The 18,008-nt window shown below is 37.9% G+C and overlaps 1 protein-coding gene and 1 non-coding gene across 2 annotated transcripts; both read left to right on the top strand.

The window, feature by feature from the left end:
• Window positions 1–13,821: 13,821 nt before the first annotated feature.
• LOC129553579 (olfactory receptor 10A2-like) lies at window positions 13,822–14,790 on the top strand. Its single transcript, XM_055422394.2, has one exon. It carries the CDS (start codon window positions 13,822–13,824, stop codon window positions 14,788–14,790), a length of 969 nt encoding a protein of 322 aa, XP_055278369.2.
• A 1,581-nt stretch (window positions 14,791–16,371) lies between these two features.
• On the top strand, window positions 16,372–16,475 carry LOC129554959 (U6 spliceosomal RNA). The gene has a single exon (XR_008685682.2). It is a non-coding gene; the product is annotated as a U6 spliceosomal RNA (small nuclear RNA).
• The last annotated feature ends 1,533 nt before the right edge of the window (window positions 16,476–18,008 follow it).

The following is an 18,008-nucleotide window of genomic DNA, read 5'->3' as shown; positions in this document are numbered from 1 at the left end:
ATATCACAATCGTATTTTTCACATGCATAGAGGACACAGTAAGGACAGTTATTCATTCATGCTTGTATTACTGAGGCCTAGTCCAATGTCTGGAATACAATGGGTACTTGGTTAATAAATCAATGATTAAATGTTGCTGCTGCTGCTGCTGCTGCTGCTAAGTCACTTCAGTCGTGTCCGACTCTATGTGACCCCATAGACGGAAGCCCACCAGGCTCCCCCGTCCCTGGGATTCTCCAGGCAAGAACACTGGAGTGGGTTGCCATTTCCTCCTCCAATGTGTGAAAGTGAAAAGTGAAAGTAAAGTCGCTCAGTCGTGTCTGACCCTTAGCGACCCCACGGACTGCAGCCTACCAGGCTCCTCCATCCATGGGATTTTCCAGGCAAGAGTACTGGAGTGGCTTGCCATTGCCTTCTCCGATGATTAAATGTACAAATCCTAAATTGTTTCCTTAGCTCTGACTTCTCACTGAAATGTGAATTCCAGGTTTCCAGCTAAATCCAAGACATCTCTGCTTGGGTGTCAAAGCATATGTCTAGCACCATCCTCCCAGAGAATTTCCAAATCTTAAAAAACTTTTTAATTATCCCTTTTTATGACCTCATCATTTGCTGACATTTTCTTTCATTTAATCAGTGGATATTCACAGACTGAATCTTGGTGTAACAGTAAACCAGGTGCTGCCCTCTCAGAGCTCCTGGTTGTGAGACAGACAAACACACAAACAGCTACAGAATAAGAAAGTGCCATGCGGAGTGCAGTGTTGTCATTCTGCACTTCAAAAAAGGCTGTCATAGAAGAGTTCAACCAGTCTCTTCATCCTGCTCATTCTTTCTTGGCAAAAGTCTTCTTGCTCAAACCTTGACTCAATTCACATTTTCATTGCCAATGCCATTATACACTATCATATGACACTAGCCAGGCCCTCGTTTCTGAATTAATTGAGTCTCCTCAGTGTTCTCATTGCTTCTGAGCACTTCCCATTCCTGCTTTACACTCACTAATAAGTACTGAATTTACAAGGATGAGCAAAACAGAGTCCTTGCCTCAGGGACATTACAGTCCAGTGGAGAGGAAAAGTATCAAAGAAAGAACTGCACAAATAATTATAATTACAAACTGATATCATTGCTATATAGGAAAAGGTATATTGCTCTGGAGAAAGAATAAAAAGAGGGAGTCCTAATTTATAAGCATGATTCAGAGAAGACTTCACTGAGGAAGTAATATTTAGAGTGATTTACAAAAATTGTGCAGGAGTTAACCAAGTAAAAATAAAAAGGAAAAATACTCAAAGCAAAAGAATTAGTATAAAGATTCTACATCAATGATTGCAGAAATAGTATGGTGGAGTGATAACAATGTTGGCTCATCATATAGTCGACTGGAATGCTCCTTCCTCACCTAATGGAAACTTTCAAGTCTCAGATCAGGTAGTATCTTGATGAAACTTGCCTAACATGATATTCACCTAGGTTTATCAAATTTTCCATACTTAAACTTATTTCCTTTTCACAACAGGTATTGGTATATTGAGTAATTTTAGCATCTTTCTCTAGATCATAAGACTTGGAATTAATAGTGGAGGGATAAGATAAAACTAGAGTATTATTTCAAGTATTTTTTATTAAAATTTTAATAAATGTACATGATAAAATTAAGTACAAAATAATATATAATCAAAAGATTTCCTTCTCCAGGTTCACCTCTGTGCTTTCCCACTTTTCTGCACCAAAGAAACAATTATAATTAATTCCTTGTGTATCTTTCTAGCAATTTACTATTTATGTATATATGCATAATGTTAGTTCTATGAAATATATATAATTAAATTTTATAATTTTTGTAATGTTTATATCATGTCCTTTATTTGAAATGGCTTTATTTCAAATAAAATTTTATCTTGGAGTTTATTCCACATTAACATAATATATTCACAGAAAAATAGTATTAAAATGGGAAATCTATAACTTTTAATCCATAACCTATTGATGGAGTTAAAATAGCTTGTACATTAATTAACTGTTAATAATTGTACTATAATAAGAAATAATTTAACCTTTCCTGTGACCTAAAACTGTATGATTCTTTTTGTTTTAATTGGAGGCTAATTACTTTACAATATTATATTGGTTGGTTTTGCCATACATTGACATGAATCTGCCCCGGGTGTACATGTGTTCCCCTTCTTGAACCCCCCTCCCACCTCCCTCCTCCCCTCATCCTCCCTCTGGGTCATCCCTGCGCAGCCCCGAGCATCCTGTATCATGCATCAAACCTGGACTGGTGATTCGTTTCACATATGATAATATACATGTTTCAATACCATTCTCCCAAATCATCCCACCCTCACCCTCTCCCACAGAGTCCCAAAGACTGTTCTATACACCTGTGTCTCTTTTGCTGTCTCGTATACAGGGTTATCATTACCATCTTTCTAAATTCCATATATATGCGTTAGTATACTGTTGTTTTTCTTTCTGGCTTACTTCACTCTGTATAATAGGCTCCAGTTTCATCCACCTCATTAGAACCGATTCAAATGTATTCTTTTTAATTGCTGAGTAATACTCCATTGTGTATATGTACCAAAGCTTTCTTATCCATTCACCTGCAGATGGACATCTAGGTTGCTTCCATGTCCTGGCTATTATAAACAGTGCTGCAATGAACATTGGAGTACACGTGTCTCTTTCAATTCTGGTTTCCTCCGTGTGTATGCCCAGGAGTGCGATTACTGGGTCATATGGCAGTTCTATTTCCAGTTTTTTAAGGAATCTCCACACTGTTCTCCATAGTGGCTGTACTAGTTTGCATTCCCACCAACAGTGTAAGAGGGTTCCCTTTCCTTCACACCCTCTCCAGCATTTATTGCATGTAGACTTTTGGATAGCAGCCATTCTGACTGGTGTGAAATGGTACCTCATTGTGGTGTATGATTCTTAAAGCCTGTATCACCAGCTCTATCCTGTACTGCTCTCTAAACTTTTCAAAACCAGTAGCCTCAATTAACTTGATCAGCCTTTGGACAAGGGCTTATATCGTCTGCTTATAACACTGTCTTAACAATGAGAAGGAAATGGCAACCCACTCCAGTGTCCTTGCCTGGAGAATCCCAGGGACGGGGAGCCTAGTGGGCTTCTGTCTACGGGGTCACACAGAGTCGGACACGACTGAGGTGACTTAGCAGCAGCACCAGCAGCTACAATGACTAGCCTACTATTAGCAAAAAGACAAAAAGATCCTAAGATAGAGAAGTCCCTTCTTTCAGCAGTTTTCTATTTCTTTCATCCTGAATTTGTGTATAGCAACTACTTAACCTTAAGTGCTTAATTGTTTATTTGTTCAATGCCTGGATCTCTCCATTCAAATGTAAGCTTTAGGAGCACAGGGACTTTCTTTGTTCATTTCTCTTTCTAAGGGTCTAGAACAACGCCTGGCATGTAGTAACTATGAACAAGTACTGGCTATTGAGAAGGTTGGAAGGTTATTATAACATGATATTCATGATATAGTAATACATATGTTATAATAGGGCTTCCCAGGTGGCTCAGTAGTAAAGAATCCACCTAGAATGCAGGAGACCCAGGTTTGATCCCTGGGTTGGGCAGATCTCTGGAGGAGCAAATGTAAACCCACTCCAGTATTCTTGCCTGGAAAATTCCATGGACATAGGAACCTGGTGGGCTACAGTCCGTGGAGTCGCAAAGAGTCAAATGTGACTTAGTGATTAGCACGCACACACAGGCACATGCTGTAATAGAATACATTAAAATCCTTTTTAATATATCCCATCCTGTCATATCAACCCTGTAAAATAAGCATGTTATCTTTGTCTCAGCAATATGGAAATGGAAACTCAGAGAGTTTAATAACATTGCTGCTGCTGCTGCTAAGTCACTTCAGTTGTGTCCGACTCTGTGTGACCCCATAGACGGCAGCCCACCAGGCTCCCCCGTCCCTGGGATTCTCCAGGCAAGAACACTGGAGTGGGTTGCCATTTCCTTCTCCAATGTGTGAAAGTGAAAAGTGAAAGTGAAGTCGCTCAGTCATGTCTGACTTGTAGCGACCCCATGGACTGCAGCCTACCAGGCTCCTCCATCCATGGGATTTTCCAAGCAAGAATACTGGAGTGGCTTGCCATTGCCTTCTCCAAATAACATTGCTGGGCATCACAAATCAGAGATTTCTAGTGCTGGGATTAAATTTAGGTCACTTAGAATCCAAAACGTTTATGCTTTTCTCTATATAATATCACACTCCTAGAGAATGGTTTTCCTTTCTTGAACTTCATCCTATTGACATCTGACATTCCTTAGGGTCCCAAAGGACAGTGAAGTCAAGAAAGGTCAGGTACTCTTGAGGAAGGGCAGGAAGAGGAGCTAAGCTGATACCAGAAACACCTGAGGGAAAATGCAGGTGCCAGCCATTCATCTGGCTCTGAGAACAAAACAGGCACATCTGGGAACAGATCTCCTAAGTCAGGAATGGGAGTAGGGCCAACCTATCTAGTCTGCTCACTCACACCTGACACAGAGAAGGTTGCAGTGATCTGGCTTCAGGTCTAGTCGTTAATGGCTCATCCAGGAAAGGGAGTAGGACCTCCCTGGTACTTTTTCTGGTTCTTCTGACAGCAGAGCCAGAGTTTGTCAAACATTCAGGGTCCTGCATGAAGCATAGGTATCAGGTAGAGCTGAACAAGGCAGATCTCCATACTGGGCACAGGTAAGGATCTCATCAAGGGCCAAATCAACCCAGGCCCATCTCAAGGTCCAGCTGCTCAACTAGACAAGGTTTGGTGGAATGCTGGAATTCTATTCCTGTGTCCACACTGGAAAAATCACATCTGTTTTTTGCCTCTCTGAGCCTTGATTTCCCATTTTTTGTCAGAAAGTAAGATCTGAGACCACAAGAAGATTCAGATTACCCAAGTTATTGTCCAACTGTGACTCCTAATCTTTCTGGAAAAATTACAGTCTCTGAAGCTTTGACAGGACAGGACACTCCAACTCTGGTGAAAGTGAAGTCGCTCAGTCGTGTCCAACTCTTTTCGATCCTATGGACTGTACTCTACCAGGCTTCTCTGTCCATGGGATTTTCCAGGCAAGAGTACTGGAGTGGGTTGCCATTTCCTTCTCCAGGGGATCTTCCTGACCCAGAGATCGAACCCAGGTCTCCTGCATTTCAGGCAGACGCTTTACCCTCTGTGCCACCAGAGAAGTCCTTTAATTAACTAAAGGAAGACTTGCCTCAGTGGAACATTCATGAGGCAGAGTGCACTATTCTTTAGCACAATTCTATGACTGCAGAAAGTCCAGAAAAGTGACTTCCTCCTCCTGGGACAGTCAGTCAATGATTAACAGAAGGCCTAGAGACTGTCATACAGAGTGAAGTAAGCAAGAAAGAGAAAAGCAAATATTGTATATTAACGCATATATGTGTGGAATCTAGAATATGGTATAGATGAACTTATCTGCAAAGCAAAAATAGAGACCCAGATGTAAAGAACAAGCATATGGATACCAAGGGGGAAGGGGAATCGGATGGATTGGGAGATTGGGATGAGCATATATACATGACTATGTATAAAACACATAGCTAATAAGAACTAACTGTATAGCACAGGGAACTCAACGCTCTGAGGTGACCTAAATGGGAAGGAAATACAAAGAAGAGGGGATGTATGTGACTGATTCACTTTGCTGCAAAGCAGAAACTAACACAACATTGTAAAGCAGCTATACGCCAATAAAAAATAAAATAAGAATGAAGAATGTTCCTATGGAAGTTCTAGAGGGTCTGGCAAGGAGTCTATGCATTAACCATGGACCAGAAGGTTCTGCAGTGCCTTCCATCAAGACAGTCTGCCATCTCTTCTGCCCAGCAGTATCCAGAAATTCTATGGGAAAACCAATAGTCCACTTCATCTCTACTCCCTCCTCCTTCCCGGTCCTTCTCCACCAGAACCACTCACTGTGTTTTGTCATGAAATGAAACTTCTAGTGAAAGTCGCTTTCAGTAGAAGAATGTGCGTGTACATGAAATCTAATGAAAACTCAAGGAATGATGAACTTTCTGAAATTCTTGTAGTCATTTATCATAAATAGCTCAATATGGATTTGCATTGGGCTTGTTCTAAGTAGTAAGCAGTTCCTTGTCTGAAAGAGTTTGCAAATTAAACTAGGAAATTCTGATTCAATAGATAATTAAAATAGAAAATTAAAGATAATTATTTTTAAAGCCAGGAATAACCCCATCTGGAAGTAGCACAGGGAAAACATACCTGAGTTTTAAAAAAGAGAAGGAAGAGGTCAGCAGGATAAAGGAGGCAGGTGTGCCGACAAGTGAAGTTGTGTGAAAAGATACAGATCAGGACTCGCAAACTTCCAGCTAGCCTCCTGTTTTATATGGCCCACGGGCTAAAAATGGCTTTTAAATTTTTTTAATGATTAAAAAAATCAAAAGAAGAATAATAGTTCATGGCATCTGAAAATTATATGAAATTCAAATCTTGATAAATAAAATTGGTATTCAGATATGCTCATTTGTTTAGGTTTTGTATATATTTGTGTATCTGTCATTTATAGGGCTTCCCAGGTGGCGCTAGTGGTAGGGATTTGATCCCTGGGTCGGGAAGATCCTCTGGAGAAAGGCATGGCAACCCACTCCAGTATTCTTGCCTGGTGAATCCCATGGACAGAGGAGCCTAGCAGGCTACAGGCCCTATGGTCACAAAGAGTCAGACACAACTGAGTGACTAAGCACAGCACATTATAATATAGATTCAGTATTTTGCATGTGTGCATTAGTTTAGATGTTGTGTAGTTGCAACAGAGATCATATGGTCCAGAAAGCCTAAAATATTTTATGTGTGTCCTTTTATAGGAAAAAAAAAAAATCACCAACCTCTGTATAGAATCATGAAGGGAAGTAATTCATCCATAAGTGCAAAAAAGCTGATGATGAAAGACAAAAGGTGAGACCTAAAATGTATTCTGTGTTCAAAATGTAGGCCTTGTTGAAAACCCGTGTTGCTTTTACTTTTTTTTTTCATTATGGTTCTCATTGCAGGACCTGCATTGTCCTGCTGTGCAAACAATTTACCAAATTCTTTAACTAGGAAATTACTTAACCTCTTCAAACTTTAGTTCATCCATTAGCAATGTAGGAAGAATAATAATAGCCTCAAAATCAGACAGTTGTTGTAGAGAAGACTATTAAAAAAGTAAAAATGCTAGCATAATTCTATTATATATTCAGCAAACAGTAACAACATACAGTCATTTTCATTTTTATCATTATTGCTTTATTGCTGTTATATAACAAAATGTAGCTCACTGTTGAGTGCTTGAATAATCAGAAAATAAAATTAGGAAGTAACTCATTCCTTTCCCCACCACTTAAAGGTGATTTTTGCTAAAACTGACATATTCTTTCAGTTGTTTTTCCTATTTTTTCTTATTTACAAAGTTGGAATCTTACATGTACACATTTATTCTTGTTTTCTAAATTTAATATTATGTCATGGATGTTATTCAATAGCATTTCTTCAAAAAAGGCTTAGATGATTACATGATATTTTCTGAAGTCTTAGGTCATAATTGACCTAGTCAGTTATTCATTAGTGATTGTTTCCAGTTCTGACACTATAGAGATACAACACTAAAATGTTTATAAATGAAATCTTTGTCTAAGGCTCTGATTGTTGGTTTAAATTAGAAACACTGAGTTCTTGAGACAAAATGTATGATCACTTGAAGAGATTACCTTTAAATTTTCTGAATTGCTTTTCAGAAAATTATACTATTTCTTCCACCAAAATCAAAGATATTTTCTACTATACCACCTCCCTTATTAGCACTGAGCATTAGATTATTTTTACTTTTCCAAGTTTGATGAGCAAAATTGAATTCTAGTGTTATTTATTGATTTGTCTAATTTGCATTTATTTTTAGTACTGGAAAAATAGAGTAATTTTACACGTTCATTTCTTATTGATATTTTTGGTGAATTGAATCATCATTCCCTACGTTTTTAAGGGAGAGAGATCATTTTTAATTGAAGTATAGTTGATTTAAAAGGTTTTATTAGTTTCACATGTATATTATCATATGTGAAACGAATCACCAGTCCAGGTTCGACGCATGATACAGGATGCTCGGGGCTGGTGCACGGGGATGACCCAGAGGGAGGATATGAGGAGGAAGGAGGTGGGAGGGGGGTTCAAGAAGGGGAACACATGTACACCTGGGGCAGATTCATGTCAATGTATGGCAAAACCAAGCAATGTAATATTGTAAAGTAATTAGCCTCCAATAAAAAAAAAAAAGGTTTTATTAGTTTCAGATGTACAGCATAGTGATTTATTTAGTACTTTTATTGATTATATTCCATTCAAAGTCATTACAAGCTAATGGCTATAACTCTCAGTGCTATATAATGTATCCTTGTTTCTTACCTATTTTATACATAGTAACTTTTTTTTTAATTTTTATTTTATTTTTTTAAATTTATTTATTTATTTTAGTTGGAGGCGAATTACTTTACAATCTTGTTGTGGTTTTTGCCACACATCGACATGAATCAGCCATGGGTGTACATGTGTCCCACCATCCCAAACCCCCCTCCCACCTCCCTCCCTACCCATCCCTCTGGGTTGTCCCAGAGCACCAACTTTGAGTGCCCTGCTTCATGCACGGAACCTGCACTGGTCATTCTGTTCTATATATGTAATACACATGTTTCAATGCCATTCTCCCACATCATCCCACCCTTGCCTTCTCCCACATAGTCCAGAAGTCTGTTCTTTACATCTGTGTCTCTTTTGCTGTCTTTCATATAGGGTCATCCTTACCGTCTTTCTAAATTCCATATATATAATCGATACTTTTATAGATTATATCCCATTCAAAGTCATTACAAGCTTATGGCTATAACTCTCAGTACTGTATAATACATCCTTGTTTCTTACCTATTTCATACATAGTAATTTTGTATCTCTTATTCTCATACCCTTAGTTTGCCCCTCCCTCTTCCCCCTCTCCTCAGACATGACTGAGCGACTTCACTTTCACTTTTCACTTTCACACATTGGAGAAGGAAATGGCAACCCACTCCAGTGTTCTTGCCTGGAGAATCCCAGGGACGGCGGAGCCTGGTCAGCTGCTGTCTGTGGGGTCCCACAGAGTCGGACACGACTGAAGTGACTTAGCAGCAGCAGCAGCAGAAGCAGCTAAGAGAAGGCAATGGCAAGCCACTCCAGTACTCTTGCCTAGAAAATTCCATGGATGAAGGAACCTGGTAGGCTGCAGTCCATGGGGTCGCTATGAGTCAGATGCGACTGAGCGACTTCAATTTCACTTTTCACTTTCACGCATTGGAGAAGGAAACTACAACCCACTCCAGTGTTCTTGCCTGGAGAATCCCAGGAACGGGGGAGCCTGGTGGTCTGCCATCTATGGGGTCGCACAGAGTCGGACACGACTGACGTGACTTAGCAGCAGCAGCAGTTTGTTTTCTGTATCTGTGAGGTTGTTTCTTTTTTGTTATATTCACTAGTTTGTTTTATTTTTTAGATTCCTTATATAGTGATATCATAAAATATTTGTTTTTCTCTGACATATCACTAATCATTATGTTTTCTAGGTCCATGCACATGGTTTCAAATAGCAGAATTTCATTCTTTTTATGGCTGAGCAATATAATCCATTATATATATGTGTGTGTGTGTATACATACATATATATATATATGCACACAAATACTTTTGAATCAATGTTTTCATATTCTTAGGACATATACTCAGCAGTGTGATTGCTGGGTCATATAGTTCTCTTTTTAGTAAACTCCATCCTGTTTTCCATAGTGGCTGCACCAATTTACATTCCCAGCGACAAGGTTCAAGGGTTCCCTTTTCTCCACATTCTTGCCAACAAATTATTGTTGTTTGTAGACTCTTTGATGATAGCTATTCTGACAGGAGTGAGGTGATATCACACTATGGTTTTAATTTGCATTTATCTGATTATTAGCCCCAAAATACTGGAGCGAGTAGCCTATCCTTTCTCTAGAAGATTTTCCCAATCTAGGAATTGAACCGGGGTCTCCTGCATTGCCGGCAGATTCTTTACCAACTGAACTATCAGGGAATCCCCCCAATTATTAACCATGTTGAACATCTTTTCACATGCCCATTAGCCATCTGTACATTTTTGGGAAAAAAAATCTCTTCAGGTCTTCTGCCCAGTTTTTGGTTGGGTTGTTTGTTTTTTTGATATTGAATTGTACAAGCTGTTTATGTATTTTGGATGTTAACCCCTTGTTGGTCCTAATAACATTTGCAGGTATTTTCTTCCATTCTTTGTGTTGTCTTTTTGTTTTGTTGGTGGTTTCTTTTGTTTTACAAGGGATTTAATGTTTATTAGGCCCCATTTATTTTTGCTTTTATTGATAATGATTTTGCTTAATGCTCTTGTGACCCCTCCACAGACCAATAGACAGCTTTTATTATTTGCTGAATAATAATAATTTGTTTAATAATAGTAATTTGTTTTATCTGTTACTACAGATAAAATTTCAAATTTATCATTGTATTTTAAAATGTTAAGTGTTGTTTTGGGTAGCATGAATATTTCATTATAATATTTCTGTTTATTCAAATACAAAGATCACAACATCAAGATAAATAATATAGATACATGAAACAAAAAGAAAAAAAGTTAAAACTCTAACATTTAAGCGAGTGCAATTGAGTTTTTCTATTTATGGATATGGACTTCCCTGATGGCTCTAAAGAATCTGCCTGCAATCCTGGAGACGCAGATGTGGGTTCAATTCCTGGTCAGAAACATCCCCGAGAGAAGGAAATGATAACCCATTCCAGTAGTCTTGCTGAAAAAGCACATGGACAGAGGAGCCTAGCAGGTTATAGTCCAAAGGGTCACAAAGAGTCAGACACCATTGAGAATATAACACAGAGCAAACATTTATGGATGTAATTTATATTTTAAAATAAGTATCTTCAACACTAAACATATTATTTTGTAAAATACTCCACTCACTTATATGCCTCCATGTTATTAAATATTCTTTTATAACATAATTCTAAATTTCAGCTTAGAAATTCATAGCAGAGATATAAAATTTATTTAACCAACTTGCTGTTTTTGTTCTTTTGGTTCATTTGTTTGCAACTACACTATCATAAATAAGGTTGAGAAAAACATTCAGGTAAACACAATTTCACCCAAACTTAGTCTAATGTTGCAGATAAGATATTATTAGTTCAGAGTGTCTTTGATTTATATTGGGAGATTTATTTGTCATTTCTTACCTATCATGTTTATTTCCCTTAACTTCTAACATAACTGAGTACTGCAATTTTTTAATCTTATTTTTAATTTGTACTTACTTTTTAGTAACTTTGAACATCTTCCCATGTTTTATAGCCATTTTGATTTCAAATGTATGATTATATCCTTTGCATGAATTTTTTCTTTTTCCAGTGTCTTGTTTTTAAGAATTCTTTTTATTGTGGTGAGAACACTCAACATGAGCTCTTTTTAAAACACTTTAGTTATACAATACGATTTGTTAACTATAGGCACGTTAGATTTTAAAAGTAACTCATCTGACAAAACTGAAACTATACCCTTTACACAGAAACTCCCCTTTTTTTCTTCCCTCAGTTCCCTGGATGTCAATATTCTACTCTTACAGTTTCAGGCCTTACATTTAAAACTTAATCTATTTAGATTTAGCTTTTTGATTTGTGTAAGATAGTTTTGTGTTTTTGTGTGTAGCGGAAAAGGTCTTTTTGTTGTAGCTTTTGTGATTTTACTTTTTCATTTTTATTAGTTTTCTATCTGAACGGTTAAAGAAAAATTTTCCTATCCTCAGATTTAAAAGAAAAATAGCAAAAAGATAAGGACATACTGGTATGAGTATATTTCCATTTATTTTGTTGTATACTGAGGAATACGTTCAAGTTATTTTGATATTTTTCCTAGTCATTTATTCTTTATTAAACTTCATAATTTCATACAGCACCCTAGATGTTTTTCCTGTCTCTTAGCAAACTTCATATTCACCCCTATTGCCTAGAAAAGCCTTCATAGACTGCACTAGGTACTCCAATTTCTCATACATCCCACCCAAGTTACTATGTATTTCCTGTATCATGCCCTTCATTGTGATTTAATATAATTGATTATTTCAATATCTCCTTCATTAGATTCTAAAGTTAAAGGAAGCAATAAAACATCATTTCACCAGTGCCTCAAAAGAAGTAGAATATATACTGAATTGTTTCATATCCTTTAAGGCTCTATCTCTTATTCATATAAATCAGGTTGTTTACCCAAAACAGTTTTTCTTTGCACGTTGCCTCTAATGTTCCTCATAATTTTTGCAGAATTTTTGTGAGACTCTGTTTCTTTTTCTTTTTTTCATTTGTCCAGACTAGAAAGAGAAGTAGTTGGAACTCTTTGGACACACTCAATGTCTACCTAGGTATATGATGTATACAACATTCTTTGGGACTCTGTGGGAGAGGGTGAGGGTGAGATTATTTGGGAGAATGGTATTGAAACATGTATATTATCATATGTGAAACGAAATGCCAATTCAGGGTCGATGCATGTTACAGGATGTTCGGGGCTGGTGTGCGGGGATGACCCAGAGGGAGGATAAGGGGAGGAGGGAGGTGGGAAGGGGTTCAGGAAGGGGAACTCATGTACACCTGGGGCGGATTCTTGTCAATGTATTGCAAAACAAACCAATATAATATTGTAAAATAATTAGCCTCCAATAAAAAAAAAAGAAAAAAATACTCCTCTCAGATTTTAATTTTGAAAGCCAGTGGATATTCTGGGTCCTGACAATCAATTGTCAATTATAACTTTTCTGGACTGAGGAAAAATATCCTAAGGTGGTCACCTCATAATCTGATTAGACAAGAAAGAATAAGCATTATATGACATGAAGTACTCTACTGTTTGTACATTGAGAAGGGGGAAAACTTGCATTAAAACTGCTACATCCTTTCTTTGCATCTCCTTGCCACTTTTTCTACTACTTTGAGTCACCTCAAAACAAAACATGGTAAAACAGTTGAATTTTTCTATTTATATACCCTCTCAAGTTGTTTTAGGATTACAGTCCTTAAATATGTACAAAAAAAGTAATTACTGGGACTTCCCTGGTGGTCCAGTGGCTAAGAATCTGCCCTCCCAATGCAGGTGGCCAAGTTAGATCCCTGATCAGGGAACTACATCCCTCATGCTGAAAATAAGACCCAGCACAGCCAAATAAATGGATAAACAAATTAATATTTTTTTAAAGTTAGCATTATTTTTAACAATAGGTGGAGAAGTCAAACACCATGAATCTTTGAAGAAGGGGGAGATATAATAGGTATAAATAGAAATTTTCCACTGTTTCTCCATCTGACTTCACCCAACTGCCTCAGGACCCCTCTCACTTAACCATACTATGAGGGTATTAAGTGTGCATCAGAAAATGAGTGTGTGTGGATATGATCCACATTTGTTTTAACAAATGCAATAACAAGGTGGGAAATGAATCATAAAGAGTAAGACTGGGAAAAGATGAGACGTTGACCACTTCGGAATCCAGGCTCTGGTCTTTCCTCCTTGTGTCTTTATTCTCAGATAACACAAGACCTTTACTTTTACAACTGAGATCCTGATTGTGCTTCTTTCCCTGACACTAAAAGGAATCCCAACAACAAATCTAGAATCTGACTCTTCCAATCAAGAATCTCTCTCCATAACCACACCTGGGGGTTCATTCATTTATCAATGGTTGAAGGAAACTGGACAAGAGTAAGTGAGTTTATCCTCATGAGTTTCTCTTCCTTACCTACTGAAATACAGTCATTACTCTTCCTGACATTTCTATTCATCTACCTGGTCACTCTGCTGGGAAACAGCCTCATCATTCTGGTTACCTTGGCTGACCCCATGCTGCACAGCCCCATGTACTTCTTCCTCAGGAACTTGTCCTTCTTAGAGATTGGCTTCAACCTAGTCATTGCGCCCAAGATGCTGGGGACCCTGATTGCTCAGGATACAACCATCTCCTTTCTTGGCTGTGCCACTCAGATGTATTTCTTCTTCTTCTTTGGGGTTTCTGAATGCGTCCTCCTGGCCACCATGGCCTATGACCGCTATGTAGCCATCTGCAGTCCCTTGCACTACCCAGTCATCATGAACCCAAGGACACGTGCCAAATTGGCAGCTGCCTCCTGGTTTCCAGGCATTCCCATGGCTACTGTGCAGACCACGTGGCTCTTCAGCTTTCCATTCTGTGGCAGCAACAAGGTGAACCACTTCTTCTGTGACAGCCCTCCTGTACTGAGGCTGGTCTGTGCGGACACAACACTGTTTGAGATCTATGCCATCATTGGAACCATTCTGGTTGTCATGATACCCTGCTTGCTGATCCTGTGTTCCTACACTCACATCGCTGCTGCCATCCTGAAGATTCCATCGGCTAAGGGGAAGCATAAAGCCTTCTCTACCTGCTCATCCCACCTCCTTGTTGTCTCCCTCTTCTATGTATCTTTAAGCCTCACCTACTTTCGGCCTAAGTCCAATAATTCTCCTGAGAGCAAAAAAGTGCTATCACTGTGCTACACAGTTGTAACTCCCATGTTGAACCCCATCATCTACAGCCTGAGAAATAATGAGGTGAAGAATGCCCTTGGTCGGACCTTCCACAAGGCTATGGGTGTCAGAACTGCATTCTGTAGACATTTTGAGATATAACTAAATTTATTAAGTGAGCAACAATCAATTCCATGTTTGGGATTCCCCTCTGCATCTATTCACATCTCCACTAGGCCAAAAACCAGCTACAGAGTTCTTAAAAGACAGCACAAGCGTAAATCTTCATGATCTTAGATTTGGAAATGGATTCTTAGATACGACACCAAAAGCACAAGCAAACAAAGAAAAAACAGTAAATACATTCAGTTCAGTTCAGTCGCTCAGTCATGTCCATCTCTTTGCGACCCCGTGGACTGCAGCACACCAGCTTCCCTGTTCTTCACCAACTCCCAGAGCTTGCTCAAACTCATGTCCATGGAGTCGGTGAAGCCATCCAACCATCTCATCTTCTGTTGTCCCTTTTTCTTTTCCTAGCATCAGGGTCTTTTCTTGAGTCAGTTCTTTGCATTAGGTGGCCAAAGTATTGGTGTTTCAGCTTCAGTATGAGTCCTTCCAATGACTATTACTTTAAAACCCCAATATCCTTAACCAACTATTTTCAGGCTATTTTTCCCAGGTAGAATGATTGGAATTTCCAATTTTCTCTCTGAGTTCTTTTCCAAGTTTGTAGGCATTGTTGAAGTAGTTTCAAATTTTCACAAACATAATTTCAATCATGATGCTTTTTTCTTTAAGGCTTATAATGGATCCTACCTACTCTAATATAGGCCTTATTAACAACTGTTATGTTTTGCCTGAAAAGTGAAAGTGTTATTTGTTCAGTCTTGTCCAACTCTTTTCTATCCCATGGACTAGACTGTAGCTTGCCAAGCTCCTCTTCCCATGGGATTCTCCAGGCAAGAATACTGGAGTAGATAGCCATTCCCTCGTCCATGGGACCTTCACAACCCAGGGATGAAACCCAGGTCTCCTGGATTACAGGTAGATACTTTGCTGTCTGAACCCCCAGGGAATACCCTATGCTTTGCCTAGTGCTTTTCAATTTTAAAAATTTGTGTTTGTTGATGTAAAAATACAAAAGACCATAAAACATAATTACTGCCTTCAGAAATTTATAATTTAATCAACAATAGAAATTATAAAAGAAAAACCATAAATCACTAAAATAAGGGAATATTACTTTACATAAAGGGGCCTTGCCTCAGTTCATATCATATTCTGTCATTTACTGGGTGGGTGACCATGGGAATGTGAATCAAATTCTTTATGCCTCTTTCCTCATCTGTAAAATGATGCATATAGTAATAGTGTCTATATGATAGGTGTGTTTTAAAGGGTAAATATTATATATAAGGCATTTATGATAGCACTAAGCATATTGTAGATCCATATCAAATATAGGTATTTACTCTTAGCGAGTACCTTATCTGAGTCCTTCATTTCACAGCTAAGGAAAACAATGTTCAAAGATATTCTATTACGTATGTTTAAACAAAATTCAGATGCCTTGATAGCAATTCTCTCTTTTTGTTTAGTACACGCCCTGCGGGCTACAATCCATGGGGGTCACAAGAGTCAGACATGACTTAGTGACTAAACCACTGCCACCATTGAATAGCTAATTAAGCAAGTAATTAACTCAGATTCAAAGTAAAAGAAAACTTTAAAAAATAAGAATGGGTGCTCACCTTAGCAGCACATATAATAATATTAGAATGATACAAAGATTAGCATGGCCACTGCACAAAGATGACACGAAAATTCGTGAAGCATTCCATATTTTTAAAACCAGACAAAGACAAACACACACACAAAAAGAAAACTACAGGCCAATATCACTGATGAACATAGATGCAAAAATCCTCAACAAAATTTTAGCAAACAGAATTCAGCAGCACATCAAAAAGCTCATAGACCATGATCAAGTTGGGTTTATTCCAGGAATGCAAGGATTCTTCAGTACATGCATGTCAATCAATGTGATACACCATATTAACAAACTGAAAGATAAAAACCATACGATTATCTCAATAGAAGCAGAAAAAGCCTTTAACAAAATTCAGCACACACTTATAATTAAAACTCTTAAAAAAATCAGCATAGAAGGAACCTGCCTCAATATAGTAAAGGCCATATATGATAAGCCTATAGCAAACATTGTTCTCAATGGTGAAAAACTGAAAGCATTCCCCCTAAGATCAGGAACAAGACAAGGGTGTCCAGTTTCACCACTATTATTCAACATAGTTCTGGAAGTTCTAGCTACAGCAATCAGGGAACAAAAAGAAATAAAAAGAATCCAGATCAGAAAAGAAGAATTAAAGCTCTCACTGTTTGCAGGTGACATGATACTGTACATAGAAAACCCTAAAATTAGTGTCAGAAAATTACTAGAACTAATCAATGAATTTAGCAAAGTTGCAGGATACAAAATCAATACACAGAAATCACTTGCATTTCTATATACTAACAATGAAAACTCAGAAAGAGAAATTAAGGCATCAATCCCATGCACCACTGCAACAAAAAGAATTAAATATCTAGGAATAAACTTACCTAAGGAGGCAAAAGAGTTGTACACAGAAAATTTTAAGACACTAATGAAAGAAATCAAAGATGACATAAACAGGTGGAGAGATATTCCATGTTCCTGAGTAGGAAGAATCAATATTGTGAAAAAGACTATAATACCAAATGCAATCTACAGATTCAGTGTGATCCCTATCAAATTACCAATGGCATTTTTCACAGAACTAGAACAAAAAATTTCACAATTCATATGGAAACACAAAAGACCCTGAATAGCCAAAGCAGTCTTGAGAAAAAAGAATGGAGCTGGAGGAATCACCCTTCCTGACTTCAGATTATATTACAAAGCTACAGTCACCAAGACAGTATGGTACTGGCACAAAAACAGAAATATAGACCAATGGAACAAGATAGAAAGCCCCAAAATAAACCCATGCACCTATGGGTACCTTATTTTTGACAAAGGAGGCAAGAATATACAATGGGGCAAAGAAAGCCTCTTCAATCAATGGTGCTGGGCAAACTGGACAACTACATGTAAAAGAATGAAATTAGAACACTTCCTAACACCACACACAAAGATACACTCAAAATGGATTAAAAACCTAAATGTAAGACCAGAAACTATGAAAATATTAGAGGAAAGCATAGGCAGAACACTCGATAACATAAATCAAAGCAAGATCCTCTAGGACCCACCTCCTAGAGTAATGGAAATAAAAACAAAAGTATACAAGTGGGATCTGATTAAACTTAAAACCTTTTGCACAGCAAAGGAAACTATAAGC

Source organism: Moschus berezovskii, chromosome 14 (assembly GCF_049115385.1).
Source record: "Moschus berezovskii isolate FMDL1 chromosome 14, NW_MosBer_1.0, whole genome shotgun sequence".
Taxonomy (NCBI): domain Eukaryota; kingdom Metazoa; phylum Chordata; class Mammalia; order Artiodactyla; family Moschidae; genus Moschus; species Moschus berezovskii.
The sequence above is the reverse complement of the archived record's forward strand: the minus strand, read 5'-3'. Positions and strand labels throughout refer to the sequence as shown.